The 18,890-nt window shown below is 42.8% G+C and overlaps 1 protein-coding gene across 5 annotated transcripts in view; it reads left to right on the forward strand.

Annotated features, from left to right (window-relative positions):
* igsf3 (immunoglobulin superfamily, member 3) overlaps nt 1-18,890 on the forward strand; it is a 96,170-nt gene that overhangs the window by 10,621 nt on the left and 66,659 nt on the right. For 2 of the 5 annotated variants that reach the window (XM_061791290.1, XM_061791289.1), the window contains one exon: nt 18,354-18,734. In XM_061791290.1, coding sequence (XP_061647274.1) covers nt 18,354-18,734 — 381 coding nt within the window. Of the gene's footprint in view, nt 1-14,472; nt 14,604-18,113; nt 18,256-18,353; nt 18,735-18,890 lie in introns of those variants that run through there. The other 3 variants (XM_061791288.1, XM_061791293.1, XM_061791292.1) reach the window with 3 other exon arrangements.

An 18,890-nucleotide genomic window follows, 5' to 3' on the forward strand; every position in this document is an offset into this window, starting at 1 on the left:
GAGGGAGGCTTCCTGTCTGCTGCAGTGATTCAGCAGAGAATGACTGAAGCTGAAGCACAAGCTCATGATAACTGACAGGACTCCCCCGCATCCCAACTTCCTGCCAGTTTTTTTTTTTTTACCCCCCCTCTGCATGGCCTTTGCTCAAAAATCCTATCTCATGTTTTGGCAAAGCGACCCAAAAAAAACCACCCCCTTAGTGATTCTGATGGAACACTTTATGCTGTGTTCTTGTCAGCTGAATGAGTGGCCCTCCAGCTACCTGCTCCTCTTCCTCCTCATACTCCTCCAGTGAGTAGCCCCTGACCACCTCCCCCTCTCCAATTCCAAACAGTGCTTTGCCCAGCCCTCTTCAAATACTAATTAGAAACTATGCCCCCAGTCCCCAAGGAAAGTCCAAAAGAGAGTCTTCCAACTCCCTTAAGACCACACATTTTCTTTTTACAAATGATATTTTACAACAAAACAGTCTCCAATTTATGGCTTTTTGTTATCACGCTTTGAGAAATAATCTCCAGCTCCAGTATCTTGACTGTAAAGCACATCACATGACCAATGAACGGCAACTGTGACCAGTGTGTTAACTCCACACGGCGGTGATAACGCCGCCGGACAATTTTTCCTCTTGCACGTGTAGGCGGGAGGAAGGTAATAAAAGGCAAGAGTGTAACTACACCAAAGCCGTCATCGTAGACGACAAGGTTAGCGAGGCCGGTAATTCATTATCCGTGCTGTGGCTTGTTTACCTCTGGAAATATGTCTGATTCGAATGTGCTGAATCTGGGAATGTGTGGCTGCTTAAGACTGTACCGAGCTCCACCAAAGCCAAACAATCTCTATATTTAAATGTGTCCACCTTTGTAGATACCAACCTCTTGTCTTATTAACATGTTTGCATTAATGACTGAACATTGTAGGACCATGTTGAAAAACGTAACCTGCCATCCATAACCAGTATGCAAACGTAAGTAAGAACAAGCCAGTGAAGTTGCTTGCAAATTCAGTAATCATGCCTCGATTGAGCAAAATGAGTTTTTGACTTTTAGTGGTGATGATGGCCATGCTTGTACATCATTTTGACTTAACAATTGGGAAAAAAACGGCATTGTTTTGGACAAACTGCATTTTAGAGCCTGCCGAGGCAAACATTTTAAAAGGGGTTTCAACTGGGACATTTTTGAAAGCAAGACTTTTTTCTGTGTAAACACTGAAAGCGCTCATCTGATAATGGGAGGACGTGTTACGTATCGCATCACAACCATGTGCAAGTTTGGCGCAACCAAAACACTGGCGGACCACAGCACTGTTGCTTAGAACTTCTCTTGCAAAGCGTGCATTTACTTTACCACTACGACCTCCAATGGACAAATTCCCAACCCTCAAAAACACAAATTAAGGCTATTGAAAATATGATTTGCAATAAAGTAAGACGGGGGGGGATAAACATTTGGTGTGGTTGCGTTTCTGTACAAAGGGACGTCAACAACTACTGGCCTGGCCTGTGTGATAGTTATTTAGTCATTATTGCAGATTCATGTAAAAATAAAAAAAACATGACATTTTTTACTGGCGCATTGATAAAACATCTTTTGAGTGTTAAGAAAAGCGCTATACAAATCTGATTTATTATTTTGTAGCCTATAGCATAGGCTAAATATTAAATATTATCTAGTTTATTTGGCCTGGGCTGACCCCCTGAGCCTCGTAGTAGTGTATTACATAGTGTATTACATTTTAACATAAAAAGTGCTATAGAGATCAAGTCTGATTGATTGATATAATATTGTAACCTCCATATTACTCCACTGGCCACTGGCAATTATATTATTTTGTTTCCGCTGGAGTTTACAGTGTTTATTTTTTGTCTGTCTGTGTGTGTGTGTGTGTATGTGTGTATATATATATATATATATATATATAAATTGGTGCATTCCGATGACTTCAAGCTCCCATTGACGCTGTACATAACTTTACATATTTCCGCTGTTGGTGTGTCACTACAATCAAGTCTTGGCATCATGACAGCGTTCGCATTGATGAATAGGAAACGCTGTCACGTCGCTGTTTATCGGAGGGAGAATCCTCCTGTATTTAACAGCCAAAGCCACCTTGGACTGTTTATGAGCACCTTCACTGCTTTGCCAGACAGACCAACTAACCCCGACTGGACCATCCGCCAACATCCCCCGGACTCACGGCTGTGGTGTCCTTGAGCAAGACACTGATACCCCGAAATGCTCCCCGGGCGCTTCAGCTGCCCCCTGCTCCAGTGTGTTCCACTAACATGTGTATGTGTTCACTGTGATGGGTTAAATGCAGAGAACAAATTTCGTGTGCATGCATGCATGTTCATGACAATAAAAGATGATTCTTCTTCTTCTTCTTCTTCTTCTAAGACCCATCCCCCCGCTGGGAATTTTGTCTGCTCTGCCCCTCTTGCTGTCGGGCTTTGAAAGTGATAATGAAGGGCCAGCCAGAGGCTTGGGCTTTACTTCTTTACACGTACGCACACACAGGTCCCACATCACAAGATGCTGCTATCATTCATCGTAGCCTTGCTCCGCACCTCCGTGGATCCCACACCGGTGGGATTCTCACCGGGTCTTGTAGCTATGGCGACCACTTCCCCCACCTGCAAAGAGATGATCCATATTCAGTAGCTCACACTCCGGAAATGCGCGACTAATTGTCTGCATGCATTTGTATTCTTTTTTTTATTGTAAAAGTACACGTTTGTTCCTACAAAGAGCATTCCGCTCAGACTGGCAATAGGCTCTTAATGTTCTTTCTCCCGACTTTTACAGCAAGAACCAAAGAGTTGTGTGTGTTTGTGTGTCTAATAGCTTATGCATAAATGTATGAAATCACAAGCACGCTTTTTGCTGCCTCAAAGGCAAAATGACTGACAATGGCAGAAACGTCTGTTTGAAGCGCACTAATTAATAGTTAATTCATTTCCCCCCCCCCCCCCCTCCGATCTGCGGCGTAATCCGCAAAGCTGCGAACTGATAGCGAGCTGCCAGTCACACGAAATATCGCCAGTGTACATGAAGGAGACGCAGCTGTCACGTCACAATCGTGCTTGAGCACAAGATGGATAATGAGGCACAACAGTGTGGAGATTTTCCCGAGTATACAGTTTTACTAATTAACACCAACACTCAAAAGTGATTGCGTTTGAACGTGGCACAATATTACGTTGTTTTTTTGTGTGTGCGTTTTCATAATTGAGTTATTATTTGGTGTATTTAAGAGTAAAGTCTTTGTCTTTCTGAAAGATGGCTGAGGGAGGCATGGGTGGGGGTTGGTTGGGATGACGGGACGAGTGGGGGAGCAGGTGTTCATATGGAGTTAATGGTTTTGGCAACAACGTCTACTTTAACCTAGGAGGTGTGTGTGTCTGCGTGTGTGTGGTTGGGTGGGCGTAAACCAGTTTTCCAACTTGCCCGTAGCTCCCCTTTGTGACCGCTTTGCCCCCGTGGTGAGAAACAAAAGCTGAAGGCTTAAAAGCCGTATCAGAGCATGACCGCCATGTCGAAACACTAACTGATGCAGTGTCATGTGACCTACTGGCAGTCATGCATTGTGGTATTTTCCTTATGGATCGACAATGTTTGTCCCTCTTCTGTTGCCAACTGAGATCAATACAATGGAACCTCTAGGTTCAGTTAACTTTGGGACGCTGTTTGACATCCCGATTGTTTGGTTTTCGAAAAAAACATTTTCACATAGGGAATAATGGAGAAAGAAATATGAACCAAAGTCAAAGTTGTCGGCACTTATCAAAGTGTAATAGTTTGTTAACCGGTGTTATTTTGATAACAGCTTGGATTATATTACTCGTGTTCAAAGAAGTTATGGACTGTAAAATGTAAGCAAAATAAAACAATCTTAAAGACCAGCCAAAACACGACGCAACACCACAGTAAATGTTTTGACATTTTGTCAAATAAAACTTCAGCACTTAATCAAAAGTGAGCATTATTGTTTTTTACTGGATCACATTCGAGTTTGCAAGTGTACCTAATGTCATGGTCTGTGTGTGTAGATCACTGAAATGATCACAAACACAAATTTGTTGAACCTTTGCGATCAGAGACGGTAAAAGCATTTATGCCACCCAGCTGCTGCGTGAATAATTTATTCCGAATAAAGTTAGAAGAGAACAATCTTCAAACAAACCCAATTTTTCTTGCACTTCAAAATGTTGACACCGCTGTGCCATATGTGACCGTGCTGTTTTATCCGTTTTGGAACAGCCTGTGACTGCGTTGCGCAGCTGCATATCTACAGTTTAAAATTAATGTTGCATCTACAGTATTTGTTTCATGACGCGCGACACAGCATTAAAAGGTATACAACATTTGCCCTCTGGAGAGTTGAATAGGTGGCGCTTAAGCTCTGTTTTATGGGTATAATAACGGCTTAGTCGATGGTTGCAAGTTCTGTTGATTGTGTGGGATAAGCGTAGCGACATGACATCATCTATGGGAAGTCGTGGCACTTCGACGCTGTATGGGCCGAAAACTGGGCTCCATCATTCCGCTCATGACAACACTGGAGTCAGTGCAGGTAATTACAGTCTTCAGTCGCCAGAGGCGGGGGACTCGACTCGGCTGACTTGACTCAAGTCAGACAAAGGACTTGCTTCGCTAAAACTTATGGAAAAATTTGCCTTGACTCAAGTCTTTCCCATTGACATTTGAAAGTCAGCATTTTCAAGATAGTGTGCCATTTGTTTTGGATGTGAAGGAAAAGGTTTCTTCTTTTTGTTTGTGTATCGCATGCAAACCTGTCAACACACCTAATTCCTGTGGCACGGCTTATTTATGAATTACCTAACCCAAGTCAGGACTGGACTCAACCTGCTTGAAATTCAGTATTTACTCGACTTCAATTTTTTTTAATTCAAATAGCACTTTAACAACAGTTTTTCCCTTTCATTTAGTCTAATGCCCATCCCATGCCCGTGTTTTCAACTGTCTCGTGCTGACCTTGCTTCAACCCAGTTAGGATGACTGCAATCTGCATAGCAGAGGATCCAGACGGACATAATACGATTTGAGTAAGACACAAAACCTCATTGGGTGGCAATTTTTGAAAGTGTCATTTAAAGAGTTCCAAAGACTCGCTGAATGCTGATTAACAATTTAAAACAACGGGGAAAAAAAGGATCTCTTCAACATCACGGTCCAACTGAAAGTCAAATCAGTTGTGGGAGTGAGCAGAAGAAAGAAGTCTCTTCAGCACAGAGCAATGGCATTTTCATCTTTCAGCATTCACGCAATAAATCACTATCATCACTTGCGAAATGGCCAGAGTGTAGACTGTATGAAATTTACATTTGGATTGTGTTTGTAGTTAAAAACCATAGTGATGTTTGGGGAGTTGGTTTACCCTTTATCCATCCATTTTCAATAGTGCTTGTCCTCATTAGGGTCACGGGCGACCTGGAACCTATGACTAAACCATTTGCAGCTATGGACAATATACAGTCTTCAATGACCCTCACATTCTATGGTTGGTTGGAATATGGGAGGAAGCTGGAGTACCCAGAGAAAACCCACACAAGCAGCCACGGAACATGCAAACTGCACACAGGAAGGCCACAGTCGAAATTCCAACTCCTAAATCTCAGAACTGTAAGACTGTCTGCGAACTGTTTCCCCACCCTGCTAGCAAGTCGAGTTACTTTTAGGCTAGTTAAGTGCCCACTAAAGTGTTTTTTTTTCTCCGAGTGGTTTGCCGAAATTGACATGCTCGAAATACTGTGCATCATGCACCATTTGCATACAGTAAAGTTATTTGCAGTCTTGTTCTGCTGCAGTTCCGTATTCCATAACGGTTTCCTCATGTCGTGTTACATTCAGCAACTTTAAACAGGCAGTTTATTCTAGCTGTAATTTTACCTTTATTCAACCAGGTGAAGTCTGCGATCTCTTTTCCAGGGTAATAACACAAGGCAGCAGCAGCAGCAGCTGCACATTAAACAGAAGTATAAGCAAGCATTCGGCATTGAAACAACACACATCAAAATTCCAAAAAGTAACAGTAAAAACAGACAGAATATAAAACAACAAACAAAACTCATCTTGTAGCTTATTACAAACAGATTGGAGTTTTTAAATCATTTTTTCCCACCTATTGTGACAATAACAATAAGGGGATGATTCAACAGGGCTGTTAATCAGTTTTCCAGTGCCGCTGCTCATTTGAGGAAAAAAAATGTGACTTATGGCCCAAGGTCTTCAATTTGAATGCGCCGTAAGAAACAGGAGAAGTATGTGGAGCGGACAGGTGTGCTCAGCGTTGCCTGTCCACTCCCACAGTGCACAGGAGCAACACATTGACTTAGAAGTTGGAATCAGGCGTGAAAGCCCCCCATTGCTCCCGTCCCACTCTCACCAGCTGTTTTGTGCAGCCACACAGGTGGGGTCTTGGCGCCCATAGCCCAGGGGAGCCATAATTTAAAAATCGTTAGCCTAGTGCAGGAGGCGAATGGATGGCATTGAGCGCGTGTAACAAAAAGCAGGGGTCCAATTTCAGGCTTTTTAATTTGGTTCCCTGTAATGACCTCCGAACTGTTTTTCTGACTTTTCTGTTTGTAAATGTGAGGAAACAGTCTGTTAGCTAACCTAGCATACAACCCCAATTCCAATGAAGTTGGGACTTTGTGTTAAACATAAGTAAAAACAGAATGCAATGATATGTAATTGAATACACTACAAAGACAAGCTATTTAATGTTCAAACTGATTAATGTTATTGTTTTTAGCAAATAATCATTAACTTAGAATTTTATGGCTGCAACACGTTCCAAAAAAGCTGGGACAGGGTCATGTTTACCACTGTGTTACATCTCCTTTTCTTTTAACAACATTCAATAAACTTTTGGGAACTGAGGACACTAATTGTTGAGGCTTTGTAGGTGGAATTCTTTCCCATTCTTGCTTCATGTACAGCTTCAGCTGTTCAAGAGTCTGGGGTCTCCGTTGTCATATTTACGCTTCATAATGCGTCACACATTTTCAATGGGAGACAGGTCTGGACTGCAGGCAGGCCAGTCTAGTACCCGCACTCTTTTACTACAAAGCCACGCTGCTGTAACACGTGCAGAATGTGGTTTGGCATTGTCTTCCTGAAATAAGTAGGGGCATCCATGAAAAAGATGTTGCTTGGATGGCAGCATATGTTTCTCCAAAACCTGTATGTACCTTTCAGCATTAATGGTGCCTTCACAGATGTGCAAGTTACCCATGCCATTGGCACTAACACAGCCCCATACCATCACAGATGCTGGCTTTTGAACTTTGCGCCCATAACAGTCCGAATGGTTCTTTTCCTCTTGGGCCCGGAGGACACGACGTCCACAATTTCCAAAAACAATTTGAAATGTGGACTCGTCTTTTCCACTTTTCATCAGCCCATCTTAGATGAGCTCGGGCCCAGAGAAGCCGGCGGCGTTTCTGGGTGTTGTTGATAAATGCCTTTTGCTTTGCATAGTAGAGTTTCAAGTTGCACTTACGGATGTAGCGCCGAACTGTATTTACTGACATTGGTTTTCTGAAGTGTTCCTTAGCCCATGTGGTGATATCCTTTACACATTGGTGTTGGTTTTTGATGCAGCGCCTCCTCAGGGATCGAAGGTCACGGGCATTCAATGTTGGCTTTTGGCCTTGCCGCTTACATGCAGTGCTTTTTTCAGATTCTCTGAACCTTTTGATGATATAATGGACCGTAGATGATGAAATCCCGAAATTCCTTGCAATTGTACGTTGAGGAACTTTCTCCTTAAACTGTTCGACTATTTTCTCACGCTCTTGTTCACAAAGAAGTGAAGCTCGCCCCATCTTTGCTTGTGAATGACTGAGCAATTCAGGGAAGCTCCATTTATACCCAATCATGGCACCCACCTGTTCACCTGTGGGATGTTCCGAACAGGTGTTTGATGAGCATTCCTCAACTTTCTCAGTCTTTTTTGCAACCTGTCCCAGCTTTTTGGGAACGTGTTGCAGCCATAAAATTCCAAGTTAATGATTATTTGCTAAAACAAAGTTGATCAGTTTGAACATTAAATATCTTTGTAGTGTATTCAAATAAATCTAGGTTTAACATGATTTGCAAGTCATTTTATTCTGTTTTTATTTATGTTTAACACGTCCCAACTTAATTGAAATTGGGGTTGTATATGCAGTATACGCGCAGGTGTACCTAATGATGTGGCAGGTGCAAATGTATTCCGTGTTAAAGGCCAAACATGCTTTGTTTTCATATTTGACATTTTCAAAAACGATGTAATATATTTTCAGGACAAGGTAATTGGGGCCAATCCATGTAGTAGTATATCAGCAAGTAACAACTGACATTTTACTGCCTCTGCCAAGAAAGCTTGGTGTATAAATGGAGCATGGACCACGGAGCAGACCGTTCAATTATTTCTTTACATTGCAAAAAGTGTCTTTACGTTAAGTTTGGCACACTGAGCTTCCCTAATTTAACAGTCTGCCTCTGACTGAGCGGCCATATTATTGACGCACGTTCATGTTGCGCTGATGTCCTGCGATGCGAGTCTTAAGAGCAGTGAATAAATTACAATTAAACAATCTTTAGTGGTTGGTGCCACATTGAGTGAGGCTGCAAACAAAGTAGCACCCATTCATGAATATAGCTCAAGAAAGAGCTACAGACCAGAAAGTCTGTGCCGCTGTGCTTTTGCATTATTCGACAGAATAACTTGCGCTCTCGCCACCCGTTTGTTCATTTGGAGGCTGCTGGAGTGGTACAATCGTTCCTATTTTGTTCTATCTGAATTGGCTGAAATTGTGGTTCATGTGATGTCTGCAAAGATTACACATTCAGACCCTTCTACCTCTTGACCGAGGTCATCCATTCATCCATTTTCTCTTAAGGCTTGTCCTCGTTAGGGTCACGGGTAAACTGGAGGCTGTCCAAGTTGACTTTGGGTCAGAGGCGGGGTGCACCTTGGACTTCAGGACACATATAGACAAAGGTTCACATTCACATTCAGATCCATGGACAATTTAGAGTCTTTAGTGAACCAAATGTGCATGTTTTTGGAATGTGGGAGGAAGCCCACGCAAGTACAGGGAGAATGAGAATCAAGATTTCAATCAGAACTGTGCCAAATGTGACTGTCTGCAATGTACCCTATTTCTTGAAGTTCTTGCAATTTATATTCCACAGTAATTTGTATTATGTATTTTGATTATATTCTACAACTACCATGTAAAGGTCAACTAAATTTTTCCAGGAAACTGGTAAAATTGCACCGGTAAAACTGGTAAAAGAGCAACTCCTTTTCTGCTTGCTTAACTGAAGTCTTGAGTGTTAAAAAGACGTCTCACGCAATTTCAGCCATGGCGACGGATTCAACTCCGACTTTAGAGGCATAGTCTTCTCCCCCAAATTTGGTTACATTAAAAATTGTACAGTCACAGGTCACATCACTTGTGACTGTTAAAACTAGAAACCAACAGAGGAGGATGTTCATGTGCTAAAAATATAGATCCCAATTGCAGTCAACAACATGAAGAAATTAAGAGAAGAAATGCTTGTAGGAATTGTCAAGGCACTACAGAGCTGAAATGGAAAAGTAAGGAATGTAATATTGCGTGTTGTCTTTCGACTATGTTGTGCGATCTTTGCTCAATCAATCCCTTTGGTCTATTGATATTGTAAAAAAAAAAACCAAAAAAACAAGATTTCACAACTGGTTTGGCTAATAGCTGTCGAAGAAGGTACAACAACTTCCATAATATCGAAAGCTTTGAATCCTGTGCTTGCTGAAGTTACAATAGCCTTACTTTGTTTGCTCTCGTTCCATTATTTAACTCGATTGTTTTAGAAATGAATAATAGATTGCATCACATTGACCAGGATGTCTTCTGTCGACAGCACCACTTCTCTGCACAGACACGAACAAACAGAGCATCTGTCGATCATTTGGTTGTTTTGGAAAAGTGTGTCTTGCCCAAACTGAGAAGAGATTGCTTCATCACACTGCTGGCTTATAAAGCCTGCCTCCATAAATGCTTTCCCCAGCATGTAAATCTTGTAATCCCTGCACATGCACACCACCTGGCTGCCTCTTTTTACTTGAAATTCTATTCAACGAGGAAATGCTGACCTACAATGGAATCAAATGTTTCTTCCCATTGTAGGCAGCGTCGGCCTCTCTGCCCCGAATGAGGCCGTAATGGCCAGTTGCTCTAAGTGTTTGTCAGCTGATGACTGGCTCGTCCTAATGGAAGATGAAGGCTCGGCTTCTATTCCTCGATTTGTTTCGCCACGTCACGAGCACCCGTCTCGTGGCTGGCAGGCGTCTGCAGGCTTCGGTATTTTCATTCAACACAGGGAAATCGAGCTGTTTCTTTTCCACACACAAAAAAAACATGTTATCCTTCGCCTGCCTCTTAAAACCAGTTCATATAAAAAAATAATGATAAATATGGGATTTGTCGAATGTTGTGACTCTGGGGGTTGGTCAGTGTTTGGTTAAGACAGCTCTGCGACATTGATTTCTACAATTTATTGCTGCTGGTGATTGTCACCGTGGGAAGGACATGGAGTCGTAACTGGGAGGACACGGCCCGAATTGTAATATTCGATGCTGCAGGGAGCTCATCAATCACAGCTTCAAGAATGAGATTGCTGGGGGGATCACATATGAAAGAAAAGTGTTACTTTTTCTTTGTACAAACCCATAGTCCCTGCAAAATTGTACAATTTCAGTAATAACTGCTGCAGTGGAGTCCCTACTGTTTGAATTGTTTAACAGCAATGTTTGCGGTAAGGATTTTTTTAAAGGCTGTCTCAGCTATGGTTCAAATTTTTGGTCCAAACCAGTTGAGGGATTTGTAATCTTGATCAAGTTCCCCCTGATTTGGTCTTTAAAAATATCTACTTATGCAACTAACAAGAATGTTAACAGGACGGAGGGTTGATTTATGGATTCATGAGTGAAGAACTAATAAAAGCTTCACAGAGTAAAATCGTCCTACCTCGATACCAGATAATCCAGATGCGCTTCAACCCCCTGCGAGCAGATGACGTTCTAACTGCATAAATACTAATCTGCAGATGTTTGCTAAGTTAACTGTTTCATCCGTTTACTACTTGTACTTTTTAGAGTCAAATTGGAATTGTTGAATTACACGTTGGCTCCAGGTCACAATAGTTTCTTAACATAACATGACTCGTGTCAAGTTTGCTTGGAACCCTCCAAAACATCGCTTCTAGGTAGTTTCGGAAAGGTTGGTTTGGTGTGCACCCAAGTTTATTGTTTGTTTATTGTTTGTTCACACCTACTACACCAAAGAGGAAAACGAAGAAGAGTTTTAGTCAAATAGACCAAAGGTATGCTGCCTTCCTCTGATCACCACTACTTGAGTGTCATGGAATAATAGCTAAATATTGAACAATGTCATCAAAATGAGAATCTTTATTTTGCAAAGTATGTCCAAAAAACACACAAGGAATTTGTCTCCGGTAGTTGGAGCCGCTCGAGTACGACAACACAGTCAATTGACAGCACACTTGAGACATAAAGACATTGAGAAAAACAGTCACTGAGCAATAAAGGGTTGCTAGTTATCTGGTAATGCTGGTTCAATTTTTATTTATTTTTTGACAATTGTAAAAAAAAGATGCAGAGTCCTCTAGCACTTAGAGCAGTTTGAATGACTAATACAGCAATAGTCCGGTGCAATGACCATTGTGCAAAGGGCGACGAGACTTCCAACGAGTGTATGCAGTTTAAAGCGACCAGTAGTGCGATAATCTGGGTCAATGTTGATTGTGCAAATGTTGCAGATACTCCGTAGTCCGTGTGCAAATGGGGCAGATACTATTCTGGCATGAGTGGCCATTATTGGTCAACAACAGATATGCAAATAGTGCAGCGTGGCGAGACTACTACAGTGAGCGCACGAGTAGTATAATTGGGGCCGACAGAAATGTGGCAACAAACTCAAGACGAAAAAAATTGGCAGCATGTTGCAATGGAATTGTAAGTTAGCCGTTTAAGAAGTTGATTGCAAGAGGGACGAAGCTGTTGGAATGTCTGCTAGTTCTTGTTTGCATTGATTTGTAGCACCTACCTGAGGGAAGGAGCTGGAATGACCGGGATGTGGAGAGTCCGAGAGGATTTTGCACGCTCTTGTCTTAGTTCTGGCAGCGTGCAAGTCCTCAAGGGTGGGTACCGACAATCTTTTCAGCAGTTTTGATTGTGATGAGATGTGATGATAATTTAGTAGAATTTGATAGTGGAACCACAATGATTTGGTTCCAGTTAGGGTCTCAAACCTTGGGCTCATAGGTCACAGACCTCATTCTTAAGCACTACTAATGCATTTGATGAAAAAGAAATGACTCCTGAACTGCTTTGAAGTATCAAAACATAAAAGGTTAGGAGACTTTTAAAACGTTCCAGTTCCACACATCACTCAAAAACCATCTTAGAGGCTCCAGTACCTTGATCTTGCTATATATAGACACCAGCAGACTAATTTTGTCAGGCCTGGATGACTTGACTATATTTTATACCTGAATGAGGACATTCTGGGTGCTTACGTCAAACTTTCTGATCTTTGACTTTACAAGAATGGCCATATTGTCTTTTAAGAATGACCACTGCAATCTACGATACTGTTTTCTCTTTCGGGAATCTGACTTGCACACCTTTGCTCCCTAGCAAATAATGCTAACAGGCTTAATGCTTTTGGAGCCCTGCAGAGAAAAGAACCGAGACTGAAAACGGCCATGTTCCTGATCTTTCCCTTTGTGTTACACATGTGCTGCACACGAGGCAGTTGTACGCTTCAAGATTCTCTTACTTCTGTGCATTTCTGTAGCGTTCAGCACCCTGGGGGCGGCTGTCGTTCTCTCTCCGACTTTCACCCTTTCCTTACTTTTTTCATCTCCCGACACCATAACTTCTTTTCCTCTTTCCATCGCATACCTCGCTGTCTGAGAAGCTTCATAGGGTCTTAGATCTTGCGGATGAGCCTGAACCTCCCCCGAGATGATAGGACATTGACTGCATCCACGTTCAGCATGTTAATAATTAATTCATACTTCTCTGGTCGGTATTTATTCTGCTCCATGTCACTGCCAACTTGCCCCAAAAAGTTTTTTATTGTAAAAGTTAATGGGTGTGGGGGTTGGGCAGAGAGGGTTGTGGGGGCATATGTTCATTCACACAATTGGAGGCAGACTCGACTGGCGTTATTAGCTTCAGAAACATAATAAGAACCCCATCATTCTGGTACTGTGTTATTTTTGTTCGAAAAGCATTCAGCAAGTACTTCTATTTATTCCTAATAATTAATGGCTGACAACAGAACACTTGAAGCTAATAACTGTTAAGTTTAGATCAAACGAACAATCATCTGGAATGTGGGAACTCAGTACGCCCAATTATGTGCTTGTGGGCTGATTATCCAGTGGAACGTATCATTGGGTGCTAACCACCACCGAGTCTAACCCTTTGAAAATGCTCAGATGAAGTGCCAAATTCTGTCATGTTGACATGGTCTATGAACAGTGACAGTACAAGACTGGGCAAGCACTGACCACCAACTTCCCCATGGAACCATTTGGAACTAAAAAAAAAAAAGAAATCCAGATCTCATCCATGGTCTACAATCTTCGAAGGTCCTAGTTTATGTTGCCAAATCACAAAAAGAGAATTTGTTTGGTGCTAATTTAGTATGCGATCAAACTGATCTATGCAATGTTTTTTAAGTTTTGCTATTTATTCCATAGTTTGGTTTACTCAATAGGCACTTAGTCATCTTCAGCAGGGCTGTGTGTGCATTGAGTTTGACGAGAATCGAGAGCGTCTTTGCAATTACTCAAACGCACGCATCGTACGCATCACACTGTGTGCGTGTGATGCGTTTCCGAAATAACGAGGCAAGAGCAGCCGAGTCAGACCGTGACAATGCAGCCTTGTTTAGTGTCGATGGATCCTCTACTCTAAAATAAAAGCGACGTGGAGGAAAATGTCACTGTCAAAAATCAAAACTCAAATTTGCTCAAGTTGAAATGTTGCTTGTGGTGCCAGTCAGAAATAAAGAGACCAACTGTTTATTTCTGCAGTTTGGTTATCACAATGTAGCTCTAAAATTGCACATTAGCGCATCTGCTCTTGTGCTCTGGGTGCCCTCTATATCACATACACCCTGCGGTGCTTTTATTATACACCTTCCTAGGTGTGTAATTATCACGTGTCATAGAAGAGTGATGTGAGTAGGCTTCAGCGCTAGTAGCCTTGCACCCGTCCGTTTCCACTGAGAATAAGACAGTGGCCACAAATGATTGGATTAGTACGTCCCGTCCCGTCCCCCCCCCCCCCCCCCCCCCCTCCATTTAGCATAATCCTCTTTTGTCGCAGCCTGTATGTGTTTGGATACGTGTAGGTGTGTGTGTGTTTTGGAGTCATCTGCCTTTGTCTCCCGCCAGCCCGTGTATAGTGAGTTCGTGTGCGGAGTTTGTCCATGGAGATGGAGCAGCATCCTGCACGAAACACGTGCCCGATGCGCAGTGTGGGATGCAGCTATGACACACTGGAGGCGGCGAGGGGTAGGCGCGATGGAGATGCGTGTTAATAATAGAGAAATCTGAGGCCTTATCGAGAAAATATGGGAACTCTGGGACTGACTCGAGCGCTGCCAGAGGTGAAGACCTGTGAGTGTGTTGAAGGGGGTAGGTTTGGATTTTTGTGGTTGGGAGGTAGCAGAATGCAGTGATCAGTTGAAGGTTTTTTAGGGTTTGGTATGTCATTGTCAGCCTCTCTAAACAGCCCACAGAGCGACAGACACTTTGAAGTCTGGTAGAGCTGCTTAAATCCTGCCTGGAAAGACACACAAGCGCAATGCAGGGAGAGGAGACGTGAGAGGAGGCTTGAAGGGCTCAGATGTAGAAGAGAGGATTGAAGACACTTGAAACACGGAGGAAGGGGGTTCAAATGTAATCAGTAGAGAGAAAGCAACTTTTCCTCAGCAGATGCCGTATGGTATATCGGATGCATGGGTGATAGTATACGTTGCCAGCAATTTCGAGATGAGTCCTCTGCAACATGAGAAGCGCTGAGGGGGCAGCGGTGCAACACTGAGCCGGGGCGAGCGTCGCCAGATTAGTGCTCTGACATCACAGCGAAGTAAAACAAGAATCAGGTCTAAGTCAGAAGAGACGGTGGATCATTTTACCCGATGTTTCCCATAACGTGCTCTGCCGCATTTATATTTACATTACACTCATAAATGTACTGTGTTTTTACCTTTTTTTGTGCTATTATGACTGCTGTAGGCCACAAAGAACTTGGAATTGCGATCCTAACGGTTGCGAATCCTTGTGTAGCCACAGAAGGTTGTTGTTCCTTTCTGTTGGTGTAATATATGACCAATATCCAGATCAGCTTCTTCAAGGGTACAGTGGCTTGTCACTAGGGTGATGGTGCCCTCAAGGGTATTGCTCTTTTGTACCTCTTGTTTAGTGGTATGTAGTCTGGAACAGGCCTCATTGAACTCGAACTGATACCATAATTGGAGTGGGACCTTGCTTAGTTCCAGATAGTACTTGTTTCCATATGAGGATCTTTCAATTGGTGCATTCTCTGACCACTACCAACTTGATTCTCAACCATTTCCCCATACCATGACGAGTTCCTCCAGGTCTGCTCTTACGATATCATGTCCAGTGAAGTTGTTCCCTTTGAAAGGTTCTACCCCAGTTTTGTGAGTAGTTTTTCAGTGGTTACACAACTTCTGTGACTCTGCGTTAAATTTTCAAGCTGATACTGGGGTTCCCGCTGTGCAGAAATGACAAAAGTAAATGACATTTCTTTTTTTTCTTTCGGCCATGCTCATATTTTCCTGTTCTTTGAAGCCTTTTCATCTCTGAGCATCTCTTGCGTACAATATTGTCCCTTAAGGGGAGCACAACGCTTGAATTGGATTGTACCTTGAATCTCTTGTGGTCTGGTAAGGGCATATACATTAAACATGAATCGAGTTCATAAAGCCCAGTGGTCCTTACATCGTGCCAGGTAGTCTTTATTTCCATACCAAATATATTTTAGTTGCTGCGATCTCTTGATTCCTGGCCAACGGGATGTTGCGTGGTTCCAGATTTGGTTCCTTTTTCTTACCGATTTGTACCTACTTCCTTGTCGGTTATGCAAATAAGAAGCGACTGTAAACCAGCTGCTTTGTTTTTTGACATCAGAGCTTATAATCAAGGTCTTTCAACCATATAACAAGGTCAACCAAGCAAAAAACGTCAGAATTCTGACCGAAAGAATATGCCGACATCAATTGTGGCTTTTTCCCTTGTTGAAAGCTTCTTTAGCAATCAGTATGCACTTTTGTATCTTGACTCTTGATTTTTTTCCAGCTTGTACCATTTTATTCTTTGAAATATAACTGTTTCTTTGGAGTTCCAATGGTTAGCCACATGGGGTCTATTAACTAATTCATTAATATATATTGTACCTTTGAGGAGAGGAATTGCCTCCTGCTGTACTTTCACATCTGAGGAGCGAGCCTTTATATTACTTTGCCCTGAAAATTTTAACTCCTTGGTTGCATTTCAGCGAGTAAAGGAAATCAGCACACCGCACCTTGCTATGATTGATGCTCATTATATTTGTGCTCGGAGAGATGCATTTTCCAGCTGGGCAGCGTGCACAAATGAATAATAAGCGCTAATAATGAGCAATATATAATTACAAAGTACTTAGCTTATTATCTAAAGCCTTTAATAATATCCCACTTGTATTCCCTGGAGCTTTATCTGTGAACGTACCTGTTTGAGTGGGAGTTTGAGCCCTTTTCCATTCTTGAACGCAATATCCAGCATTAATGGATTGTTTTAAGATATTGCTTCAATGGAGCTGGTGTGCAGCTCCATTATTGTATCCTTTGGCCAAATGGATATTTGCACTCCAGAGTTGGTAATACAGTATTCACTTTTAAAAGATCATTCATTTGTTAGTACTGTGCCAGAGTTCATAGCCAGTAAGTTCAGTGGGTGTCCTTTGGAGGAAAAAAAATAAACCATATGTCATGATTACTGTCTCCATTCTTTTTTTTCCCCCCACTTTGAGTCACCATGGCAACTCAAAGTAAATCCCATTCAAGGGCTTTTAAAGGAAATACAAGATTTGAGTGGTTAAGCTGCACACCAGTGAAATGGGCCTCAAATGCAATTGACAGAAGACCTGACACTTTAAGCATAGAAATGATGAATGAGGTAGCCCGGCAAATTTGCATGATACAAACCACACGTATATGTAAAAAGTAGCTGTGCGCATACAGCAAAAACACTCCTATTTCCCCCGACCGACTGTGCTCACTGAGTCGGCAAATGTGCAACGGTGTCGTCCTTTTTCAACGAGATACGCTAACAGACACAACGCACGAACACGCACACACACTTGCACTAATGACACGGAATAAAAAAAAAAAAAGAGAGGGCTGTGTAAGTGTAAGGGGAAGTTACTTTGGGTGAACGGGAGGATATAGAAGATAAAAAGATGGTGAATTATTAATGGCCAAGAATTGTCTGTCCACTGCCTCCTTAAAGACGGACACACACGCACACACACACACACAGACACACACACACACACACACACACACGCGCACACACACAGCTGCAAATCCCAGTTGTTTGTGCAGACAGGAAACGGCATACTTGTCGCTCTGTCTGGATTTTGGGCATGTGTAACTGCTCTGTTGTGTCCGGACCCAAAAGAGGAGGGGGGTGCTTGTAGCTGCTGGCTGAATGGAGAATGTTGTGTGTTGTGTGTGTGTGTGTGAGCGTGTTGGGGTGCAAGTGGGTGTATGTGTGCATGAGGCAACATTCACAGACAAACTGCCGGCAAGCACTACAACAATGTACTGAAAAGTCATAAACAGCTTTATGCAGCATTCCGTTTGCTATTCTAATATGTGCATGTTGTAGTCATTCATAATTAAATGAAAACATGATTTGTTCCTGTTGGAGCATGAATGTGTCAATGTGTCTTAAAAAAAAAAAGACACATTTATTGCTAAAATGTGTATTTGCGCTCCGCTCATAGTTTACACCCATTGGCTATGATGCATCTGTTTAGCTGTAAACCAAATAGATGTGAGTTGGATTAGATAGCAGCTGTTAAAAAGACTAAGTGAATAATTCAAGCATTGAAAAACAGTGTCAAGCTCACTCCTGAGGATGTGTACCTGCAGAGGTGCGGCGCGCAAACATGGCCAATGCTAAATATTTCAAAGTGCCGTTTTGTAACCTGTGTTTTTGCTTTCCTCCCAATCTCTCCCTTCCCTCGCCTAGCAGGTGCTTCTGTGGCCCAGAGAGTTGTGACGGTGCAAAGCGGGCCGCTGATTCGGACCGAGGGCTCCCACGTGACCATCTGGTGCAACGTGACAGGCTACAAAGAAGGCCTGGAGCAGGACTTCGAGTGGTCCATGTACCTACCGTCCTTACCGGACCGAGAGATCCGTATCGTGAGCACGGCCCAGTCCAACTACGCCTACGCCGTCTACGCGCAGAGGGTGAACAGCAAAGAAATCTACGTGGAGAGGCTGAGCCGCGACTCGGCCATGCTGCACATCACCAAAGTGCAGGCCAAGGACCAGGGCCTGTTTGAGTGTTACACGCCCAACACGGACGGCCGCTACTTAGGCTCCTACAGTGCACGCACCAACCTTACAGGTGAGTCTCACTGGAAAGTAAATGGTTACGGTATATATAAACGTCTTGTGCATCGAGCAAATCATTTTGGGGGAGGCCAGCACCTATTGGCACAGTGCGCTGAAATGACCGATGCGGACGCAAGGATATGCTGAGTTGAAAATCATTTTGACTCCT

The sequence above is a fragment of the Phyllopteryx taeniolatus genome, chromosome 12 (genome assembly GCF_024500385.1).
Source record: "Phyllopteryx taeniolatus isolate TA_2022b chromosome 12, UOR_Ptae_1.2, whole genome shotgun sequence".
NCBI classification, from domain to species: domain Eukaryota; kingdom Metazoa; phylum Chordata; class Actinopteri; order Syngnathiformes; family Syngnathidae; genus Phyllopteryx; species Phyllopteryx taeniolatus.